Genomic DNA, 25,810 nt, shown 5'->3' with positions numbered 1-25,810 from the left:
AATTTCCCTTTGTCTCCTATATTAGAGTTTTCCTTTTCATCTGAGGGCTTGCAGTCATATGTTCAATTATTCACTACTCAACTACTCAAACACTTAGAATTTAAAATGTTTTAACAAAAAGTTAATTGTCTCTCATGAATGATTTTATTCTACTGATAATAACAAGTTTTCTGCTTTATTATACTTTTCAGATTAAACTGAGAGACACTAGGAGACTGCCAGCCTATAGACACGTAGCATATAGAACAAGGCTATGCAAGGAGCAAAGGGCACAGGCATGTTACTGGGAGAAAGACTGAATATGGCTTCAGCTAGTGCTATTCGGAGACAGCTAAAGGCTAATGAAGATCCTGTACTTTTAAAAACAAGATGAAAGACATGGCTGTTTAGAGGGGTCCACTCGGGTGTGTAATGCTTCTGCCCCACCACGGAAACTGTGGAGAATGGAGAGGAGATGAAAGATAGGAAGAGGTGTGAACGCAGAAAAGATGCAAAAACAGCATAGAAACAGTGGGGTGTAAAGGCTACCTGGAGGGCCAGTGCAGTAATTAATTAGGGGTTATAGCTAAGTTCTTTCCTTTGACTTAACTACCTACTTATGTATAATTACATAAGTATGAGCACCAGGTTTCTGTTAAGGGCAGAATATTATGCTAGGTTATATACATGCTTTTTTTTTTTCAAACTACTAAAACAAAGAAGAGGTATCGTTATTCAGTTTGATGCTAAAGAAATTAAAATTCAGATTTTGAATAGTTGTGACATACCTAGTAATATCTAGTAAGTAACTCAAGATAGAAATCCAGATATCTTCAAGAAATACTTCAAAGAATATACTAGAAAAATAGGAAGCACCCAGAAATTGATATATGGGAAGAAGGCAAAAGAAATGATTGACTTATAGAAAGGAATCATGAGGAAACATAAGGCTGTGGTCAAAGAAAGGAATTATTCTTTTAGAGTTTATAGTGGGAATTTTTTTGGCATTCAGGTATAATCATGTGATCCTTGAATGCAATTGAGATAAGATTACAGTCAAGAAGAACACTCTGAAGCTATAATGCTTGGGTACTGACTGGCACTTATCCAGCAATGGCTGTGCAATCCAAGTGACATAAATAGACATGAGCAAGCTGGGTATTGGACAGTGCTTCCAATGACTGTAGAGAATACTCAGGTGGATAAGGACCTGTGGTAGAATCAGTTAACAAGAGCCTGAGAAAGGGAGAGGGAATAGACTGATTTTGAAAGCTGTGACCCAGAATCTTGCAGACTATTGATTCTGGCTCAGACAAATTGTGAAATGAACATTATTCAGTAGAGAGAACTGTCAAGGAACAACCCAGTATGTGCAGGCGACTGCTGAATATTGTGTGTAGTTGCTAAGGCATTAGCGCAGCAAACATTTTCATAATAGGGAAGACACAAATCTAGGTTTTGTGAAGATGGATTCTATTGTGTGTTTGAGTAGAGTCCAAGGAAAGGGAGATGGGACTGATGAGATAGCTTAGTGGTTGCGAATGCTTGACAGACTTTCATAGGCAGGAGTTTAGTTCCCAGCATCCTCACGGAGTGCACACAACAGCCAGTAATTTTGGCTTCGGGGATCACACATCCTCAGTCTGGCCTCTGCAGGCTACAACAGACATGTGGCATATGAACACAGGGCATATGCACACTTACACACATGAAAATAAATGTTTTTAAAAAGCAAAAGATTACAAAATGAACATTTTTGCTCTTCTGAACTGCACAAAATCATAACGTTCTGTGAACCCATGACGCGGTTATTACAGAGACCTGGAGAGATCTACCATTGAAGAGCTGAAAGCCTCTGCACCACTGCTTCAGGGTAAACCACTGTGGGTCAAAAGGATGTGAAAACAGACGCGAGAAAATGCCTAGAGAGAATTAATGTACATCAGTTCTTAAATCACATGTTAGTGGGAGCTTCCTTCGGGACTTCTGATATTAGACACTCAAGATGAATGGCGTGGACCCTGGAAGATTACTATAATAATGAAGAACCCTTTATTTACAGCATTTCCTTCCTCCCTTCTGGAGACAGAATTGCCCTGCAGATTTTAAAATTTTATTTGTGAGCTGATAAATGTTTTATGAGTGCTCACCTGACTCTATGTTTGGGATGCACTTGCTGCTCCCTTTTGCTCTTCTCTTGGTCAGAATTTCCAGGAAGGAGCAGAGGAAGGTGTTGCACAGCAAACAATTTAGAGCCTGAGTTTGTGTCATGACAGCTCTTCCCCTCCTGCATATTTGGCATCCAGTAGGCATCTGCAGGACCACAGAGAAGTTGCTAAGCTAAGATTACTTCTAATTGCTTTCACTTGAATTTACTTCACCGCTTAATAGGCTTTTCATAGGAAGTCACAGAAATGACTAAAATCCCCGCTTTGTATTTGTTACTTTGGACAAAGACATCTCAATTTATCCACCCCAATCTGAGCTACTAGGTATTTTATTTATCATTATGTTTAGATAAGTAACATTTAAAGACATTGGATAGGTGGGATACTGATAAAACTGGATAGGTAATCTATTTAAGGAACTGTTCTCACAAATCTAATGCTAATGAGGTAGACACAGTATTTAAATGTCTTAAATATTTTAGCAAGAAAGACAGTAACACTCTGTTTTGTGATTTTATTCATTTGACTGTTAGTATTTTCTTTTTTCCAAAAATATCTACACCCTGTCTTAAATATTCCATTAAAAGTGATAAATAGAGTCAAGTATAGTCCCAGAATTTAGGAGACTGAGTCAGGAGAATCACAAGTCCTAGGCGAGGCTGGTCTATAGAAGGATTTATCGAATAACCTGGGCTACAGAGAGATATCACATCTGAAAAACAACAGTAACAGGAAAACAAACATTATAAATAGTATGTGTAATAGCTGTATGCTAAAGAAAGAAGTAACCTGGCAAATATTCCAGAACCTTACCATATAATGGCAGATAATTTTTAGTAGTTTTTTCTAATCATTGCTAGAAAGAATGGGGTACAGATGTATGTATGAAAATACCTTATCTCTTTTCTATTTTTCTAAAGTCAGTTTTTTATCAGATTATATTAATGTCACAAAAAATTGCATTGTTGTATACATTGACTATTTTCTTTTTAAGATTTAACTTTCTTAAAATCTTAATTATATTTTAAAAATATTTTAGATATTAATTTTATTATAAAGGTAGTCCACAGGAATTCTCTCTCTACTTTACTCAATATAATAGTGCAACCATTCCCTACACAGTGTTTTTCTCTATCCCTCTGTATGTGTGTATCTATCTTCTATCTGTCTGTCTCTTTCACTCTATCTGTGACTGTATATTATCTATCATCTATCTGTTATCTATCTTACTGTCATCTATCTATCTTACTGTCATATGTGTGTGTGTGTCTATCTATCTATCCATCCATCTATCTATAATCTCTCTCTCCCTTCCTCCCTCCCTCCCTCCCTCCCTTCCTCCCTCCCTCTCTCTAGCTCTCTCTCAGTATCATATCTATGTAAATATTAGCACACACAGTGAGGGAAAATTTGCTCTAAACACCTGGGCAGTGCTGCAGACTTCTTGGCCTGTAGACAATGCTTCACTATGAATTCTGAGACATAACTCATTAGAAATCTGTCCACATACTTTCAACTGTTCAGTAAAAGCGATTCAAGAAAAATCAAAGCCGATGTGCTCTCCACAGAAGTGAGAATTTCTAATGTTTGGTTTCTACTGACTCTGGCCCTTAACTGAAAAAGGAAAAAAAACAAAATAATAAGGATTTTGTTTCTGCTTATCATCATCTCGGCTGTTGAGCCTTCGAATTAAGTTATTTTAATTGGTTAAGCATTGAATACACATTTTTCTATGGTCAAATGACCAGGAACTTTTAATGGTGAATCTAGCCTTTAATTGTAGAGCCATCTCTGCAGCACAAGTGCCAGTGAATTTAAGTAGCCCTACCCAAATCTCTTGTAGGACTACAAGAAGCATTGCACCATTAGTTTGTAGGTGAGTATTTAAAATGACTTTAAATGATTAATTACTCACTATGCATTCAACTTCAGTTACTTATCAGTACTTTATTTACATCAGTAATTTCATTAATTTTGGAAGTTGTTTCAAGTGATATTTGTGGTTGAATATTTTGGAAAATAATCCCTTTCACTCCTAAATTTATGGCGGCTGTGGTCATCTGCACAAGATGTGCACAAAATCTGACCCATTCACATTTCACCTCAGATGGGAAAGGAAACAATGAGGCCCCACCCCTACTTGAGACTCTTGGAAATTAGCAGCAACTGGAGAAGAGGGGTCATTGTCTTTAATGGTGCAGCCATTGATGGTTGTCTTTGCCCCATATCTTCCATGCATATTTATGTGACAAACTCTAAACTCAGTGGGTAACATACAAAAAGAAGGCATGAAAGTAAATGGGGGCCTGTGGAGAAAAGGAGTTCCAGTGAGAGAGGGAGATGATTGAGAGAGGGGAATGGAGGAATGAAAGTTACCAAAACTCATTTTAATTTTACAAATATATGAAGCTATAAAGATGTGGATATCATCAATGTTTCCTATATAAATTTATGAAACAAGTATCAAAAATATAAAAGTGAACAATAGAACCAAGAAATACAATACAAATGTTTCCCCTGCTGAAAAGAACCATCATCACCATCATCATCATCATCATCATCATAACTGCCACTATCACATATCCTTGTAGCAGTGTGAACACTTTCATTCTCTTCTATCAAAATGTATATTTATTTGGCCTAATATGACTTTGTATGAATGACACTTGAAAATCTAGGACTAAGTTTTATTTTCTTTTACTTAAGAAATAAAGGAACACTTAGTTCAACCTTCCATACTGTCTTTTTACCTGACCAGAGATATCTGAGATACACATGAATATAGAAAACCAACAGGAAATTCATTATTAATCATATTGCACAGATACATACACCAAGCTCTGAGTAAGGCTCTTGACTATAATTGGGTTCTTCACCAGGAATGCCTTCCATAATTAAGCACTTTTTCTTCTGCAGCAACTTATGCCCTTACTTGAAGAACACACCATAATCTTTCATTGTCTTACAGCTATTATTCTATACACCATTCAACCTTGTGTGTGTGTGTGCGTGTTTGTGTGTGTAACTTAAAATGTCAGATATGCACCATAGTATGGAAATATAAGTTGAATGGGATGTGGAACTAATGAAGAAAGGATTCATTTTATATCTACTGTAAACCTCTTTATCCTCAAAGTCTGTCTTTACTGACATTTTTCTTTATTAATTAACTTATTGTTTTTTCCAGTTTAATCACAGTTTGTTCTTCTTCCCTCCTCTCTTCCAAGCCCTTACTCCCAACCTCTCCTTCATCCATTCCTCCTCCTTTCTCTTCAGAAAAGTGCAGGCCTCCCATGGATATCAGCCAATCATGACATATCAAGATGCAGGAAGACTAGGCATCTCCTCTCCTATTATGGCTGGACTAGGTAACCCAGTAGAAGGAAAGGGGCCCAGAACCAAGTAACAGATTCAGAGAAAGCTCCTGCTCTCACTGTTAGGAGTCCCACAAAAGACCAAGGTATACAACTGTAACATATACGCAAAGGGCCTATGTCATTCCCAAGCAAATTCTCTGGTTCAGACTCTGAGTCCCTATGACATACATGCTGATAAGCTAATTTATTTAAATAGAGGCTTGTGTGAGGAGTGTTGGGGAGGTGAGAATGGAGGAATTGGCAAGGATTGTAATTCCCAATAGTCTTCAATGCCAAAGCACTGGAACTTCATTTAATCTGAGGGCAAAGAAAATGATTGTAGTTTTGTCAACAGAGTAAGTAACAGATGTGAACGGAATGTAGGCAAGAATCTACAGCACTCTAGTCGTCATAGTTAAGATGCTCACAATGCCACGCGTCTTCAGTGAATTCTGGTTCACTCAGTTTCCCTACGAGAAGAAATAATATATTTCCTTTACCCAAAAAGTAATGACTAATATGTTAAATTTTGTGATTTTTAACCACAGACAGAAGGATGAAGGAAGTGTTTAGATTTGGTGATTAGAAGCCATTTTAAAGAGTAGATGTTAGGTGCTCAGATCTGAGGTATAAAGCAGAGAGGAAATCTACGAAAATATTGAGATATTTTATTTGCACAAAGGGATGAGTTATTGTTAATGTCAATCACTAAAAAAGAAAACAAATGAGATTTGATTTATGAAGGAAATGTGTGTTTATTTCTGCTGGGAATCATAATTTTGGAAATGCCATGGAAGCTTTCAGTGGAGATACAAGTCAGTAACAGTTTACTAGGTGGAAATTAGCAATCCATATTCTAGTGTCACCTGAAAGGAGGTCTGCTAGGAACTAAGAACACAAATTTGTGAAACTCTCATTTATTCACTGAAAGAGCAAATAGATTCTTTTTTACATAGATACCGAGACAATGGGCAGTGCAAAAGAGACGTTTGCTACTATGAGAGGTCCGTGATGGAGTACCTGGAATGAGAGGACAATGCAGCCCTATCTCCTACAGAAGCAGAACAGAAGCTCATGAGCTTAGAAATCTTTAGAGAATAATAATGATTTCACAAGCCTGGAATTGAGAAATCAACCTTGGTGAAGAAACCTAGAAACCCCACTTTATCATCTTTGAAGTCTTAGCTAGGCTGCTCCTGACTCAGACATGATCTAAAAAACCCAAGTAGATTGTCTGGTCCTTCAAATTAAGTCATAAAAGCTGTTTTTCTAATCAGGATAGTTGAGATTTGCTTGCTAATGAGAAGCCATGTGATCTAGCGGAAAATCACTCACTATCTCTATGACCCTGGCAGAAAACAGTGTGAGTGGATCATCTTGGCATCCATGTCAGATTTAAATTATACTGCCTACTATATTTTAGGTCGATTTTAGTCTGGGTTTATTTCTTTTTCTTTTTGAAGAACAATCTTAACTGTTTTAGAACATGAAAGGACATTATTATAGCCCTGATCCTGACTAATCTGGTTGACTTTGGCAGCAACTAGTATAAATAGAAAACTAGGAACTATTAGTCTTTCTCCCTCACCCTGAATTCCTTGAACTATTAGTCTTTTCCCCCACCCTGAATTCCAGGAAATTCCAGAGTGCTATATGAATAGATTCAGGAACGTTGTAAATATTTTTTCCCTCTCACTTTTCACATGCACCAAAGTCAGACTTCAAAAGTTAAAAAAAAAAAAAAAAAAAAAACAAGAAAGGTAAGAGCTGTTTGGACTTCAGTGAACAAGTAGGTCTTGGAGAGAGCATTTTTCTCTTGGGGTGCTACCTGCAATCTGATATTCATTTTGCTCAGATCCGTTGTAAATACCAGGCTGTTTCTGTGAAATGTAAGTGGTGTTTGCTCTGGGCTGGTGGGACAGTCATGTGCTGTTTGCTCTGTCAGGAGCTCGGCAGGGGGATCCGCTGTACATTATTCAGATCAGCTCGCAGGAACCAGCTGTCCTAATTCCAGGTGGACTGAGAGGAACCACTTTCCTCCCAGCAACAGCTGTGCCACCTGGTAGCTTAAAGAGCAGTAGTTGGGCGAATGAACCATTGTTACAAATTCACTTTTTATCTGGTAAACAGTTTGCAGAAGCCAGAACAACTGAAGGTATTTCCAATCTGCTCCACATTGAATTGATGTGAACACAGAAAGAAAGGCATTGTCTAGGTCGAGGGAAAATGCCTCCCAGGGATATCAACCAAGCGCAGCAGAACAAGTTACAATAAGACTAGGCAGAAACCCAAAGCTGACGCTTTGCTGGAGGGAAATGGTGGAGGACTGGATCTGGGGGAGAGGGAAGGTAGTGGTGGGAAATCAGGAGCAGTGAAGGGAGGGGAAACTGCAGCTGGAATGTAATGTGTGAGAAAATAAAATTAAACAGAAAAGGAAAAAAATCCACTTTTAAGCTTTAAAAACTATTTTATAAAAACTTACATTTGTTTTCTTTAAAAAGAAAATGTCTGTGTGCTGCCGACACCTGTTATTTAGAACACTGAATAAAATCTACAGCCAAAATAAGCTTTATAAAATTTGCAGTCCTAGCACCTGTATTGCTTGACCTAGTCTGCTCATTAGATAACCCATGTCTTCCATATATTTTTACATTCTTCAACATAGATTTATGTGAATACTGCAATTGTTGCTTTGACTACATAGATAACACTTTCCAAGTTTCAACTGTAGCGAAAGAGAAGGTGAACATTTCACAGTCCCTGTTACTTGCAAGCAAATAAGATAACTTTAATAACCATAAATAAATATTTAAGTGGGGCTCATATGTGGCTTGATGAATAAGATTTGCTGATAATACATGTGACAATAAAGAAAAAGAACTAAGCTAATAACCTATAAGAGAAAGTGAATATGGTTGAATGAGTTCAGTCAGCCTTCGTTTCTATGGAAGCTGTCAATATCATTTCTGTCCTTTGCAACATAAACCATGTGCAGGAATACACTGGGAGCAATTATTTTAAACAAACCTTTACCAATAATACTAGAAAAACATTTCTTATATCCAGCCCATGTCCTGACAAGCTAAGTTTTAAAATAATGATATTCAAATTCAAATTGTTTGTAGAATTTTTCATTCTTACTTCACAGTTGCTTTACAGATTATTTATTTTTAAACTATTTTGATAATTGTAGAAATTACATAGTGTGTTTATGTGTATCACATGAATTAAAGCATTACTGAGGTAAATGTATACTAACTGACCATAAGCATGTTTATATGTACTGATATCAATAACTAACTTATATAGCTAGGATGTTCAAATAGCATACCCTCTCTTAGTGGAAGGCCAGGTACTTTGTAAGTAATCCATCATGCTAATAAATACTTTTTGTTTGTCTGTTTTTGTTGTTCGAGACAGGGTTTCTCTGTTTGTGTAGCCCTGGCTATCCTAGAACTCACTCTGTAGATCTAGCTGGCCTCAAACTCAGAGACCCACCTGCCTTGGCCTTCCAAGTGCTGGGAATAAAGGAGTGCACCACCATCACCAAAGTCTAATAAATACTTTTAATTAGCATATTTATAGACAGCTTTGGTACATAGTATTTGCTGTTATAAGATTGTTACTATTGTCTTATAAAGCCACAGCATATTAAAAAAGAAAGGTGGATGTTTATCTGAAAATTTTACTTTCTATTAAAATAATGAAATACTCAAATATATTTCAAGTTAGAATGAATGTAACATCATTTTGTACATAATGTAAGGCAAGTAGTTTCACTTATTTCAAGAAGAAAATGAGGTATCCTTTCAGCAACCTCTTAAAAAATACATAGCTAAAATAGTTTTCTAAATTATTCATTAAATGCTTGTTTGAAATCATAAGTTATAAAATAATGTATAGTAAGTGAGAATCAGGGACCCTTATTTTATAAATGTCACTAACTGGTTGTATGACATTGGAAATTATCATCATAAAGCATCACAAGGTGGCTCAGAAGGTGAAGGTGTTTGCTGCTAAGCCTAACCTGAGTTTGAGCTCCAGGACCCACAAAGTGGAATAAGACACTAACTCCCTGCAAGTTGTTCTCTTGTCTTCATGTGTGCATTCTTTCTGCCACAATAAATAAATAAATAAGATTAATTAAAAAATTTAAATCAAATCTTAATCTATTAAATAAAATATTTAATAATTTCTTTCAAAATTATGTTTTTATTAATCACCATCCAAATGTAGCATTCTTTCCCTAGAGCCAACTAGGGATGTGCCACATGGAGGATAAGTGTTTTGGGTAGATACTTTAATGACCCGAAAATGTGGTAAACATGCTTGGGAAATACGTATGAGACAATTTTACAAGAGACTTTGCACTTGTGCTAGTCGCCCTTGTAACATTTAACTATTAATCCCCGAGTTTAAGAGAGAATATTCATTTTATGTTCCAGTCATTTGAAGGCTGAAAGGGAGTTTTCACATCACTTATCACAAAGCCCTACCTTCTTCTCAGAGTCAGTTAAACTGAGGGTCCAAGAGGCTAAGGAGTTGATTAAATGCTCTATGGTGAGTGAAAAGCCTTCACAAATGGGATTCCAGATCTAGGAGGACTTTGTGCAGCCATCTGTCCGGAGGCTGTGTAATCTTTGTTTTCAAAAGTTGCCTAATGCAGTGCTCATGTGTGAAGAATTTTTCATCAGATTCCTTCTCACTACTGGTATAAAATGATAGAAGCAGTTTCAGTCTTAGGATCTTTTGAACAGCTATAGAAAAGCTCTATTCTAAATGATTATAGACTGTCTGAGGTTGACAATCAAAGCTAAACACCAGGACTCCATCCTTTGTCAACTTGACACACAGATTATCTCTTCAAAACCATAACCGTCTATCACTTGTCCCCAAGGTCTCATATTTATTTTATAACATAGAATATAATCCAAATTTTAATAATCCAATGAGACTTTAGCAATTTCAATATGTTCAAAATCTTTTAACCTTGAGCTCCTAGAAATAAAAACAAGTTATCTGCTTCCAATGTCCAAGCACAGAATAAACATACTTGTTCCAAAAGGGAGGCAGAGCAGAGAACAATCACAACAAACAAACAAACAAAATCCAATTTTGAAAATACCCAGTCTTGCAGTTCTAATGTTCAGTATCTCATTTTTGTTTCTGCTCAGAAACAATAGTTTGACCAAGTTATCTGTTCTAAAGAATGTATGAGAAAATGAGGGAAAGTGATGCCTTCTTCCCATCTCACAGGGGCTTTAGGTTGGCTTAGACCTGCTGGAAATGTTCTGTTCACATAAACTACCTGCTATTAGGAGGATAGTTATTGCAACCTTTATCTAGAAAACAATAAGAAAAGGGAAGGAAGGAAAAAAGGAAGGAGGGAGGGAAGGAGGGAAGAAAGAAGGAAGGAAAGAAGGAAGAAAAGGAGGAAGGAAGGAAAGGTGGGGGAAGGAAAAGAAAGAAGAAGGGAAAGGAAGGAGGAGGGAAAGAAAGAAGGAAGGAAGGGAGGGAAGAAGGAAAGAAATAAGGGAGGAATGAGCAGACAGAGGGAGAGAGGACAGAAGGAGAAAGGAAGAGAAAAAGCTAGGAAAATGATTATTAGAAATAATTTTATTCATTTTCATCACTATCACAAAATATCTGCGGCCAGGTAACATATTGGGCTAATAAATTGACAATTTCAAAAGATAGGTCTAAATATTATGGCTCATGTGCTGCTTTAGCACGAAACGCTGCATCACATCCTGGTGGATACCATCCTGGTGGTGCAGTGGGTGAAGCAGGGAGACACTGCGAGATCAGACCGGGAAGACAGTAACGGGAGATTCCAGCTTGCTCTTTTCATGATAACCTTCTTGACGGAAGTAGTTTACAGATCTCTGAAGAACAAAGAAGGACTCCCACAGGCCTCTACCTCTTAAAGTCTCTAGTACCTCAGTATTACCCACCACACTAAAAATTGAGCCTGCACACAAACCCGTAGTTGGCACAGTCCACTTGCAAACTACGACACCAAATGAGAATTAGTGGTGACACTAGAGTGAAGAGATAAGGTCCAAATGTTTACTAATTTTAAGAGAGGTGGCTAGTGTCTTATTCTTTCCCTTGTACAAGGCTAATGAACGTTAGCATAAAACACCAGCATAAAACTGTTTTTTCATGCCTTTTCATTTTTGACTGCGTTAATCATTTTTTATATTACATCATGCAATACTGATTGAAGCGATGACGTAAATCAAAAAGAGAGTTATGGGAGATTTTCAGCTTCAGCAGACTGATTCATCTAGTGATGAAGATTTTAGGGTTAAATTACGTTTAATCACATAATATTTGGAGGCACTGTAATGATTTCTACGTGAGATACAATGGCTTATTTACCGAGAGTTAGCCAGCAAGAGGAATTTACCAAGGCCTGTACTAGGAAATGTAAATAAGTAAACAGAAGTGCTTGCGTGGAGAGAACTTGTGTTCTCCCGCTTCAAGACGGACGTTGGGAACGGTAGGTAAATGTGTTTGTATGCAATATGTTCACATCAAAAAAGAACTTTGAGTGAAGCATGAAAAATATATATAGTCTACATTGTGTGTTTACATCATTCATACTTATTGATATCATTCACAGTTCCCTACTGTTAAAATTCTTCTCACCAATTGTACAGATGAGACACATATGAAAGATTAAAAATGCTAAGATTACTGAAAAGTTCATAAAGAACGAGAGCACAAGTCAATGGTCCCTTAACTGGGTCATAGGATTCTTGCTAGCTTTCTGTTATGTGTTGAGTGGAACAAACGTGTTTGAATAAAGTGCTACTCACTCAAATGTGGCAGACAAGGGAGAATATTAGTAAACAAACAAATACATACTTTAATGAAAGATATTAGATGGGGTGTAAATCGTTATAGACACATGATATTTATTTATATCATAGACAAGAGATAGATGATAAATAGGTGATATATCTATAATAGATAAAATGATAGTAAGTTTATGGTGTTATATGGGTAATAAATAAATGAATGATCACTAATGAATATATATATATATATGTGATAGGTAATAGTATAAACATATATATATATATAATCATAGATAAATTGATTAACATCATCATCAGTTTAAATAGAACCCCCCCCCCATAGGGCACATTTGTCCTTTTTTTTCTGTTCACCCTCTGAAATGAGAAGGTTTCAAGTACTGATATATTCACTTGTGAGGAAAAAGGGACATTATAGTTGCATACCAAGAACTGCACAAAATGCAAAAACACTTTCTCTGAGTTAATGTCTAACCTGTGACCAAATGGAAATGCCCATCAGACTGTTAAGCACACATGCCTGGGAGGATAAGAGGTTGAAAATCCATTACAGTTACTACGTGGAAGTATCTAGGTAATTAGTTAGCATTGATGGATTAGCGATGTCTTACAGACACATTCTATTTCTGATGGTGGGTATACTCTTGGCACTTGAAATTGCTATAGTTTGTTATACTTGTTATCAAAAGCTATAATTATTTAGACCCAAATCTCATTAAAGACATGTTTAATTTAGGTACTTGCTGAGTATTTAAAGATGTGATATTTTTGTTTTCTAATACAATACATTGGCATGATAAATTTTTAAAATCACAATTCACACTTTGACTGATTATCTGTTTAAAATTTCTGAGGATCAATATTAAATATTATAAACATCAATACTATACATGTAATCATACAAAAGTTCGAATATGTATTGTTCAACAGTAAGGTTGCTTTTTAAGGCGTTGAAAAGTGTATTTAACACTACAAATTTTTACATTTGCTAATACTTGCCTTCTCTATAACCTCTGACATTTGGGTTCAAGTCAATCATTCAGTGTCTCACTGACAGGGCCACGACATTAAACATCCTCTATCCATCACCCTTACTAATCGCCCCACCACGAGCACACTCCTCATGATTGACCAGTTCCTAACCCACCTCTTTCTATCCCTGTCCTGCTGGTAGTAAATCCTCTCACCAGCTAATTGAATGAGTGCACCTGGCGCTGCAATGTGAAAACAAAGCCTTTAACTGAGAGCTGTGCTTTGTTCTGCTCAGGACTGTAAGGTCAGTCCAGCTCCTTCCAGCTGTGGTGAGGATCTTAATTTTTGCTCGTCCAACTTACTTGCAGCTGTTATTCTTTCCAATATTAAAAGTTCAGCTTCTCGAGTGGAAGGAATTAAGAAAGAAGGGAAAGTAAAGCGCTTCTTGCAAACCAAAAGCACAAAAAGCAAGTAAAATCTGGCTTGGCTCTGAAGTACAAGAAGTTATTTTCAAAGCCCATAAATTATGACATAGTGCTTAACATGTAATTTAAATATATTTAAGCAACAATTATATCACATTTCCAGCCCAGCTAATTGGCCTCACAGATGTTCCCTTGGAACTGTATTGCCCTTCCGTGGGGGAAATGAATGGTGTGCTTTTTATCATGGAAACCAGAGAAAAAAGCAAACCGAAAGAAAAATGGAAACAGAAACATAAAAAGCAGCCAGTACCCCTAAAAACAATGAACACTAAGGGTTTTGTATAGAACTTGTTTTCATTTTAATGCAGAAAACGGGAAGAAGAAAAACAGTGTGAAGACACTCCAGGACTGTGATGCTGCTTGGTGGTGTGTAGAGAGGGGGCTGGCAGGTTGCTGATGGAGAGACCTGTCAAAGCAGGGACAGGGGATGCATTCTATCAGAGTCTCTCGCTTCCTGTCTCAGAACAAGCTTACGGCAATGTCCAGCTTTTTGCGGTATACCACCTTTACAGCTGAAGGCATTCTATCCCAGATAATGAAGACAGATAATTAACTGTTCCCTCATTGAGAATGGCTTGTGAGTTAGTCCTTTGATTATTCATCTTTCAAGTTCTAAAAAATATACCAAATGTACGATTAACACTAGCTATAGCTGTGATTCAAATTGAGCTTTATACAGTACAGACATTTTGTTAAGTAAGAGGTCAAAGGAACACATGGTAACTCCTAGTGTTTTAGAATCCGTTGCCTTCTGATATGTAACTGCAGACATGGAATGAACTCACTCCAACAGCATCATTCTTTTGTGCCTTGTTTTGTTTCTACTTCCGTAATCTCAGGCAATATTGATAGTTCAGTATGAATCCCAAAAGGTCAGTCAGTGTCCACATCTCTTCCAGTGTACCATAGTATTTCTATCATCTAGCAGTGACCAGTCATTTTATTGTTAAGATTTAATTAATATGTGCTAAATACTTGCTAATTAATCACGGCTTATGATAAGTCTGGGGTCTGAAATGTTGTAACACTAATTCAGGCAGTTCTCACATTTTATTTGTGCTACCCCACAATTTTACAAATCACTGAACTATATAAAATATTCCAGTCTCAAATATTATGAACAACCAGAATTGATTTTCTGTCTTTATAAAGGACAGCACATCTGCCTGTATTTGTGATGACTGGAAAACAAATAAGCATTAAAAATGCATCTTTAACAGATACCTTTGACAGGGCTGCTTGGTTTAAGAACTCTGATTAGCTGACATGTCTACATACATGTTAGATATGAATATATTTATATACTACTGCAGCACGTAATTTGTCATTCCACAGAATAAAGTAGAAAATGAGGATGAAACGGGGGGTCTGATTTATTTTACAATTGAAAATGTGTGATTAGACCTGAAGCCTACAATTTCTAACAGGACAAAATAATATGTGTGTTGTGTAATAACAACTCCTCCGCATTGAGTCTTAAATGTATCTATAAAATAATGCCTGTAAACTGCAAAGGAGAGCAAGAAAATATGAAGCATATACACAATTGAATACTATTTGACTATAAAAATAGGTGAGAGCTTATCATTTGAAAAGATATAGATGGACATAGAAATCTTATTCTCAGTGAAATGGCAGGCACAGACTGACAAATTCCTCATGGCCTCAATGACCCCTATGTGCAGTTAGAGAAGGAAATGAACTTTCCTCTCCGTGCTTTCACAACTCTAGGGTGCAATGCAGTATAAATTCACTGTAGGACTTCTTCTTTGATCAGTCTGGAAAACTGCATTTGTGAAGTAAAATTGCGTTCTCCAGTTGCTATTGATTTACATTAAATAGTTATTATTCATAGAACAATCTTTTGAGATTGATTTATAAATTTCTACATTGTAAGAACATTGATGTGAGATGATAGGTGTTTTATATAAATGATAGAGGTGGCTGGAAGGTATCTTTGGTCATCTCTGTTGACTTACGGTCAGATGTAGAGAGCTGCATCACAAACACAGCTACTTCTGCCTGCTTTACTCCCTATCATCAATACCAGAAAAGCAGAGAAAGTCTCACCACAGGAAAAGCTGTACTCGCTTAGTGTTTTTAATAGTGAGTGAGTATATGGGAATGTATTTATATTAAGGGATTCACACAGCCATCCCTCGTCCCACTCCTAAGGAACTGTGTCCTTAACAGTTTACCACATTTTACCTTCACTTTCATATAGCTTAAAGGATAAACTATTAAGTTATAAAAATAAAGACTTTTTAGTTGCCAAAACCTGGTTGTGAGTCTGACTACATAAGAGGAACAGAAAGTGTATGTTCACTCACAAATTTATTTTTCAAGTTATCTTCTTTTCTTCCTTTTTAAGAAGTAAGGTAGAAGATATGAGAGTGTGTGGTTTTTTAAATAAGGAGAGAGTGAGTAGTCTTTGCTGCAGTGGTGAAAATAAATGTAGCTTAATAAAAACTATTTCAGACACACTGAAATCTACTGTCTGTCTCCTTCTAACCCTCTTCCCCTTTTCTTCTTGTAAGGAAACAAGGTGGGTTTTTTTGCTGTTTTTTGTTTTTTATTTTGTTGTTGTTTTGTGATGATTCTAAATAGTGTGAAGCTATTTTGGTCTTTTTGACATATCCAATAATAAACTTTTTTTTAAATTTTAAAACACAGTTTCATTATTTCTGGTTTCCTCCCACCACATCCCATCTTCTATGGTTAATCTGAAAAAATGAAAGTTCTTTTGCCAGTCTTATTTTCTTTTAAATCATTAAAAAAAAAAACTTTTCTTTTTTCACTGTGATTTTCTTTGTCTGGAGCAGAATTAGTGTTTAAATTTGCCAGCTTTTGGTGAGAATGAACAAAATTTGACAATGTAGGAAAACCACTGTTGTGCACTTTCCCCTATGGCTCATAAAAACCGTATCTTTTCTTTCTCTTTTCTTTTTTTTTTAAAATTTTCATCCATGTTGCCTCTTATTATATCCATCATTCCATTTTTCTTTTCTATTAGAGTGAAATTGGACACAGCCCTCCTCCTGCCTACACCCCCATGTCGGGAGTAAGTATTTCACGATCAGCCTTCATCGTTTAGGATTTTTGGTCTTCTCTTAACCATGTTTCTTCTCTTGTCTCCCTATAATTTCCTCATTTTTGCCTTTGCCAACAGTGAGTTAGTCAAGAATTGCCAATAGATCCTGTAGTTGCCTGTGTAGATGTCTGTATCTCGGGTGACAATCTGCAGCTGAGACAGCATACATCAACAGGAGCTTTCAATATTTATTGGAGGGATTTACTAAGTTCATGGATTATGCTTCTGAGTCAGGATTTTATCTTCAGTCTCATGACGGGAGGTCATGTGCTGTAAAGTTTGAGTCTCAATGACTGTCCATTACTAGGTACTGGATACTCAAAGTCAGAGGACCCACAGGGAGGGAGGTAATATTAATAACATTAGCACATTGCCATTTATGATGTTTCAATGTACTTCTGCACTTAAGAATATTTGTCTTGAAAATTTACCTTGAGTTTCATAACAAAATCAGGCAACTGTAGAAAAGCAGCAGAAACTCTTTTTATTAGATCACACTCTAGTTACTTAGTAAATCTAAAAATCAAAATTTTAAATTATTTCCACTTGATTATTACTTATTAAGAAAAAGTCAGGATGGAGAAGGTGTTCAGAAGATGGTTTAGTTGAAAATCGCTTGCAGTGCAAGCATTATGATTCGAGTTGGAATCCCACACGCACATGAAGAGCTGGACATTGGAGTTCCACACTAGGAAGGTGCAGAAATGATATTTTGAGGGCTTCTTGGCCACCAGGATAGGCAAATTGATGAGTTCCAGGTTAAGTGAAAGACTCTGTCTCAAGAATTAAGGAAGAGGGATATAAAGGAAGACACCCATCATGGACCTCTGATCACCACCACGTTCATGTATATCTACACTCACACATACATGCACATGAATGTGTGTGTGTGTGTGTATGCACACAGAAAAAAAGTAGAATTTTAAATGTTTCTAGCATTTACCTCAAACTCATTAGCCACCTAGGAAAATAAAAATTTTTAATAACTAAACCTGAAAGAAAATGTGCTTGGTACTTAATTTGGCTAATATTATTCAGTATCCTTTTACAATTTTTCCTAACCACTGATCCTCCCAATGTGTTTTTGCTATTTTAACAGAACCAGTTTGTGTACCAGGATGGGGGCTTTGCTACACAACAAGGAATAGCCATGCCCTATAGAGCCACAACCAACACCATACCAGAAGCTCCAGTCGCTCAGGGGGCAACAGCCGAGATGTTTGATGATTCCCGCTGTAATGGTACCCTACGCAAGCCAGTGGCACCCCATGTCCAAGAGGACAACAGCGCGCAGAGGTACAGTGCTGACCCCACAGTGTTTGCCCCAGAACGGACCCCACGAGGAGAACTGGATGAAGAAGGCTACATGACTCCCATGCGTGACAAGCCCAAACCAGGTACATGCTGAATGTTCAGAAGTGATTGCACTCATTGATCACCTTCATCAGACAAGCAGGAGCTAGAAGTCACGTGCCCAGACAACCCAAAGGTGTAACATTTGCGATCTATAATAGAATATGTCCAGGCTACAACTATTACAGAGGAGTTTTCTGAATCAGTATCATCTCTGTACCTGAGTACTTTTTAAAATGGGCAGAATTTCAGGCTCCACCTAAACACGAAATTGGATTTTTTACAAAATCCTCAAGTGATGTAGGAGCACGGTGAAACCTGAGAGCACCAACCTAAATCCATCTTTTTTGGAAGAGTTGAGTGACATAACATGATGCTACAGGGCCTTGGGACTACTGCATGTTTACCGTGGAGGTTGCAAATTTTCAGACATCAACAATAAAACAGTTAACTTATTTCAAACATGCAATTTCACTAACCTAACTTAGGGTTAGAGTTTTGAATCATTATAGAACACTAACACATAAGAACTTAGATTTAGACTGACCCTAGTATCACAAAAGGTAACTCAGTTCATCACAGGAAACTATAATTTTGTGAGCATTTCTTCAGAAACAAAATTTGAATCTGGTTGTACTTACAAACACCACTGTCTTGAAGATAGTTTGTGAATTAATGGCTTTGTAAAACTTAAACATATAAAGGTTAAACAGCCCCATTAAGTAATATTTCAGTTTTGAAACTAAAAAAAAAAAAAAAAACCCTCTTTCCTCTTATGCTAGCAGTACCTCAAAACAGAGACAAAGAATAATTGTTATTGAAAATAGTGACCATGATGTCTGTCAGCATGAGCAGAAGGCCATATGTTAAGACCATGTAAAATCCCATTATGTCATCTTTATATGGCTCTGTTCACTTTCTATGAAACACAGGTCACTGATCCCTGGATACGTAATGTAAATGATCCAGCATAATATAATAAAGATTTTGATGACTATCATGCAGAATAGATTAGGATGATAGCTGGATGATAGATGATAGATAGATAGATAGATAGATAGAGAGAGAGATAGAAGACAGAGGTAAGGGAGAGAGATGAGAGGGAAAGAGACAGAGAGAGAGAGAGAGAGAGAGAGAGAGAGAGAGAGGTGAAGATAATTGTACAAAGGGTATTTTTGGCAAGATTTTAATTTGATTTAAATGTATGTGTGCGCTTGAGTCTGTGCACATGTGTGTGTCTATCTGTACCTATGTTCACAAGTGTTTTGGTTCCCATGGAGGTCAGAAGGGGGCATCAAATCCCCAGAGGGAGAGTTCCCAGTGCTTGTGAGAGCCTAATATGGATCCTGGGAAACAAACTCCGGCCTTTTTGTATAAACTGCAAGTACTATGCCATTGAACCATTTCCCCAGCCCCACAAAGAGTACTGAACCCTATGGGTCCCACTTACACAGCTGACACCATATGTAGGTGCATTTGGAAGAGAAGAACAATCTAGAGTTTTGGGATTCTGATCTTGTCTTATTTTGCTAACTTTTAATAACTATTTTGTCTTGTTTGAGCATACTCACTTTTCTCATGCCTGTCCCAATCTTACAGGAAGGCTTTGTTTTGTTTTGAGAAATTATGAAAACAAATTTGTAGCTTACTTGTTCTAAAACCCTAACTTTTGCAGCCGGATTAACGACTTTCTGAAAGTAGATCTCTATTAGATGGCATTTATTTATTATTTTTTTTTTTGTATTCTTTTAGAATATCTGAATCCTGTGGAAGAAAACCCTTTTGTGTCAAGGAGAAAAAATGGAGACCTTCAAGCTTTAGATAACCCAGAATATCACAGTGCTTCCAGCGGTCCGCCCAAGGCTGAGGATGAATATGTGAATGAGCCACTCTATCTCAACACTTTCGCCAACGCCTTGGGGAACGCAGAGTACCTGAAGAACAGCGTACTGTCTGTGCCCGAGAAAGCCAAGAAAGCATTCGACAACCCCGACTACTGGAACCACAGCCTGCCACCCCGGAGCACGCTTCAGCACCCAGACTACCTGCAGGAATACAGCACAAAATATTTTTATAAACAGAACGGACGGATCCGCCCTATTGTGGCAGAAAATCCTGAGTACCTCTCTGAGTTCTCGCTGAAGCCAGGCACCATGCTGCCGCCTCCGCCCTACAGACACCGGAATACTGTGGTGTGAGCTCAGCTGGGGTCTTCGGAGGAGAGACACGCCCACTCCATCTCCCTTCCTGCCCCCTTCCCCAACTTCCTCCTTTTTCTCTGGTGGTCTTCCTTCTCCCAAGGCCAGTAGTTTTGACACTTCCTAATGGAAGATATAGAGACGCAATGATAGTTCTATGCTTACCTAACTTGAACATTAGAAGGAAAGACTGAAGGAGAAAGAGAGGAGGACACACACTGTTTCTTCGTTTCTTCATATGGATTGGTCAGCAGTGTCCGAGCTAGAGAAAGACTAGGATGTATAGGGTTATACTGCCTGCTAAGAGTCCCAGCTTCGTTCCCTTTGCACTCTTTCTCTCTCCCTCTTTCTTCCTTCCCTTTCTTCTATCAATGCAGGTGATTGAAAGCCCAGTCTCAATTCTCATCTGCAACCATAGACTTGTGCATATTCAGCATCTCTAAATTCATATGAAAGCTTCCATTAGAACAAAGGGGTAAACATTTGGATGCCACTTGATAGTAACTGAGATTGAGGAGCCAATTTCTTTCTCCAATAGCTTCTTTCCTGGCAAGTAAGAATGTCCAACCCAGCTTTCATAATTTTTAAATCTCCATTATAGTTATAACTAGTAATTATGTTTAGAAGGCCTCTCTGGTGTTCTCATTTTGGTTTGCTTTGGCCTGTTCCTTTATATTAATTTCTCGCCTATTTTTGGCTGTAGTTTCTAGTTGCAAAGATATTTACATAAAAGCTTCTTGACAGAGTTAAAACACACACACACACACACACACACACACACGAATTATATAATGTAGAGGCCAAGACACTAGTAAAAATAGCATCAAATCTAAGTTTCCTGTTTCACCCTACTAAATTTATTTTTCCCTCTCATTTTTCATTCTTTAGTATTTTATTCTTCGCCATAAATGACTGTCTTTGATGGACAGTGGCAATCTTAAGAGTAGAAGGGACGCTAAGAAACAGTTCTGTGTGGTTCACAAAAACAACTGATACTTTCAGGGGTGGTCCCACGGGGATCCATGCAGTGGAAGAAGCACTGGATTGGGTACGTCTACATGGAAGGTACTCAGAAATGTAGTTTGCACTTAAGCTCAAACTTGATTTTCTGAACTCCTCTTTGGATTTTGAATGAAGCAATATGGAAGCAACCAGCAGATTAACTAATTTAAGTACATTTTTTTTTTAAAAAAGGATCTAAGATAAATACAGACTGGAAATGCCAAACAAGCCAACTAGGACTTTGGAACAGTACCCAGGGATTGTGGTGACAGGGCCAGCACATTATCTTCATAGTACATGACATTTGCTGTGTGAGGAAGTATGTTAAGTTTGTACTCTCTGTGTGAAGGAATGCAAGTTACGGTCTGGCTTGAATTCCATGGAATTTCTAGTATGAAACTCTGTTTATATTGAGTAGAAGGTAACTTAACTCTTCACACCTAAGTTGCTATGATTAAAAATAAACCATAAACATTTGAAGCCTATGAACAGCTCCACCATTAAGTTAAAGGTTGTAAATAAACATGAAAACCCTTCTCATGGAATCATTTTATTACCCAGTACATCACTCATGTAATAAGTTATGTAATGATTCTTCATATACTACCATAAGATGTCCTGGTTGTAGAACCATCTCTTTTAGGTTTCATTTTAAATAACACCTGTGACATTAAGATGAATGATGGGAAAAATTACAAATGAATCTCTAGTGAATAAGAACGTTTAATACATTGCTCTTTTCTACAAAATTCTTCTCCAAGACATTTAAATTTTTAAATGTTTCTTTCTACTATTATTTTATTAAGAGAAAATTAGACTCACTAGCCTAAAAAAAGTTGAGTTAGATTATGAATCTTTTTGGTCAGACAGCGAGTGCTTAAGAGAGAAAAGTTTTCAAGGATGCTTGTGTTCCCACCTATTTCAGAAATGTAAATCCATTCATCCAAATCTAGATTTATTCAATAGATATGAGTTTAAAGTCTACTAAAAGGGGGGAGCAGTAAGATAAATGATAAATCATCGCTGACTTCAAATTTTGTTTAGATTTATTTGCAGTGACATTCTATTTCTCCAGGAGTCCGAGGAACCAGGTCACATTAACTATTTGTGAATTACTTCACAGAAAGGATTTTGGTAAATGTTCTGAAAACTCATTGGGATGTAAGTTAAAGATCCTTTATACTGCTGAAGATGACAAACCAATCAGTTCTACGTTCTCATCCAGACACAGACTAGACTAGAAAAACATCGCATCACTGGCAAACTGACATAGCTGGAGTCTTACTGTGAAATCAGCAGCAAGAGGTGATCTTTGGCCCAAACCCTTAAATGTGTTGGTCTTGGCCTCTTCTTAAGCTAAGAGAAGTGAAGCAAACTGAAAGTGGAAGGGAGAGACAGGAGAAGGGTTTATGAGATCTTGCCTATGAAGTCTTCACCATGAACTTACTCCAGATAAAGACACAGCATAATACAAGGGCCCCAGCTTTAGAGCCCAAAGTTCTCCCAACCCCATTCAGAAGCATCTACAAGAAAAGGGACTTTCTATAGGTCCCTATCACCTTTGAAGAGTTGAAAGTAAGCCTCTGTCAGTAGATAAATGCCTACCCATTCATTTTGGCAGCACTCTTGGACTGCTATGATGATCTTTTATCTTCATTTATCATATTGGTTTGGCTTCTAGTGAGAGTAAGAAGACAGAATCTTTTAATTTGTAAAAGGAACAAGATTGTCTCTGAACTGTTAAAGCAACGGAAACAGAGTGAATGCTATCTCTTTCCTCCTCAAAAGCACAAGATACTCAGGTCCCACTGGGGATAGATGCAGGTGAAACCAAGAACGGCCGCAAATGCCATTTTATCATTCCTGTTTATGACTTTCTAATATATGATTGATTTCAGTTGTTCTGGTCTTTCTGATTTGTTTTAGTTTTGACCATCTACGGGGAAAATTTTTCAAGAGTGGGTTAAAGGGACAACATGCAGGGATAGCAGGGAGGCTTTTGTTGACACAGGAGATAACTTGTTTAACCCAGTAAACTGGCATCGAATGTTGCTGGTTAAAGCCTACAAATTGCTGTGGAACATGAGATGCTCGTCATCACCAGCACCAATTAAAATATGCAGAATCAATTTGTAACACTGAGTAAAATTAATGTTAAAATTAAGCTTGCTATATTGTGTGAATCATCAAAGTGTAGTGATCATGCTTATCTCGGGAAATCCAACTTTCAGGCAGGGTATTTTTTTTTTTTTTTTGTAAAATAGTCATTTAAAGAAGTCATTCTTAAACAGAGGAGCAACGATGTCCTCTAAGTCAGGAGAGGTCCAGAGTCCTAACATGTTGCCAGTCAAGCAAGGTTGAGATAAAAAACTACTCCTGGTTTTCTGAATTACATTAGTATCGTATGTTAGAATGTGGTTCTCTCTAGACACATTTTTGAGACAGTGTGAAAACACAGCAAATTTTAAACTATTAAAAACACAAAACTAAAAAAGGTCAGAGACTTACTAAGAGACTCTGTTTTGTAAGTCAGGAAGGATGACTGACCGACTCTCACGTGAAAGAAGAAACGGAGCAGCTTCCAAGACAGTCATTGCCACATGCTATACCTATGAGAGTGGCACATATTGTCCATGGTGGGAAAAGAACAGGTGAAGGACATGAGGCTTTGATGATAGATGAAGTTGGTAGATGATCAGTGTGCTTCCCGAAGTGTCATAACTAGAAAGAAAAAACAAGTTTTTATGCCTGACACAGAAGAATGTAAATACAAGATTCTTTTGAATAGTCTAACCTTTATTTTAAAATGAGAATTCTTTATCCATCTGTAATTCTTGATTTTTTTAACTAGTAAATGTAGTTCACAAGGTAATAATAATAATAAAAAAAAAAGATGACCACTAAAGCATGTGTATAACTGGATACGATCATGACAATGCCATAAGACGTAGTATTAGTTAGGTCATCAAATGTTAAATGCTTTTAGGATTAAGAAGAAATCAAACTAGAAAATTAATCATACAGTATAAAATAACAAAATAAAATTCAGGCTATGAAAGCATAGGGTGGGTTTTGCATAGTAAATAAAACTAAGTTTGCCATTTGAAATGGTTGTTGGTTGGGTGTAGCAGATAGTAGACATAGTGTGGTTTCAATTGTGAAAACTTGCTTTACAGCACTATGGTCCATTTTCTTCTTGTTCTCCTATTCCTTCATCACATTTTTTTTTTTTTTGGTTTTTCGAGACAGGGTTTCTCTGTGGCTTTGGAGCCTGTCCTGGAACTAGCTCTGTAGACCAGGCTGGTCTCTAACTCACAGAGATCCCCCTGCCTCTGCCTCCCGAGTGCTGGGATTAAAGGCGTGCGCCACCACCGCCCGGCTCCTTCATCACATTTTAAGTGTGTTAAGTATGAAGAGGATACAGAAAGGGCTTACTTTTTAGGCATCTAATTGAAGTGCTTTAACAGGAAAATAAACCACATGTGAGGATAAGAGAGCTTCCAGATGAGGAAAGTAAATGGAAAAGGTATAGATTACCTTTTGCAGATGCTAACCGAATAACAAAATGAGTTATCTTTTAGAAAGCAAACACAGCACATTTAATTTGTAACATGTCTGTTCTTTTCCCACCCTAACTTCTTGCCTACATAATTAATATGGAACCCACTACCAATTATTTTCCTTCTTTTTTGATAAATACATGCTAAAGCAAGGATCTTAAACTGCTAAATGGGTGTTCTTTTGGACTCTAGATTTTTAGAGGCAAATGAGAAATCCAAAAGCATATAGCTACTACCAGTTAGAAAGTCAGACAAGTCAACTTCTAATGCATATATATATATATATATATATATATATAGAGAGAGAGAGAGAGAGAGAGAGAGAGAGAGAGAGAGAGAGAGATTCCAGTCCTACCTGCCTCTCTGGGGCTGGAGGACATTCTTGTATCATATAGGCATGTCAAGGCATGTGGATGTCTCCTGCTAACCATCTGCTGGAGAGTAAATGACGTGCGAAGGTGAGTGGGAATCAGGCATAATTTTAAAAGCTCATTGACAGTTGAGACCTCCTTCTTGTTGACACTAAGATGAGGCCAGCATTTACATGTCTGAATAGAATCAACACAATATTTCAAATCTCAGATATGACTTTGAATGAGCTCTCTCTGCTGTGATGAACACAAAGATGTAGTCATTGTATGGGGTCAGGAGTCCTTGCATTTGTGTGTATAAAACCTTCTATCATCGGGGGCTGCTTTGTTCCTTTTATCAAATGATAACATAGTAAAATAGCAAGAATTTGAGACTCTTGCTGATCAAGTCCCAGTGACTGTGTAGACAACCGTATAGAACGTTTCACTTGCAGACCCCTGCCTCACTTCA

At 37.2% G+C, this 25,810-nt stretch overlaps 1 protein-coding gene across 2 annotated transcripts in view; it reads left to right on the top strand.

Annotated features, from left to right (window-relative positions):
* Positions 1 to 24,643, top strand: part of Erbb4 (erb-b2 receptor tyrosine kinase 4) — a 1,049,748-nt gene extending 1,025,105 nt beyond the window's left edge. Inside the window, exons 26-28 of one of the 2 annotated variants that reach the window (XM_041631764.1) lie at positions 16,798 to 16,845; positions 17,975 to 18,272; positions 19,981 to 24,643. In XM_041631764.1, the coding sequence (XP_041487698.1) occupies positions 16,798 to 16,845; positions 17,975 to 18,272; positions 19,981 to 20,426 (792 nt within the window). In that variant the 3' untranslated portion in view covers positions 20,427 to 24,643. The remainder of the gene's footprint in view (positions 1 to 16,797; positions 16,846 to 17,974; positions 18,273 to 19,980) is intronic. The other variant, XM_041631763.1, reaches the window with a different exon arrangement.
* The last annotated feature ends 1,167 nt before the right edge of the window (positions 24,644 to 25,810 follow it).

This window comes from Microtus oregoni, unplaced genomic scaffold (assembly GCF_018167655.1).
Source record: "Microtus oregoni isolate MIOR12 unplaced genomic scaffold, Mior012 000038F_ref0000394, whole genome shotgun sequence".
Taxonomy (NCBI): Eukaryota; Metazoa; Chordata; class Mammalia; order Rodentia; family Cricetidae; genus Microtus; species Microtus oregoni.
The sequence above is the reverse complement of the archived record's forward strand: the minus strand, read 5'-3'. Positions and strand labels throughout refer to the sequence as shown.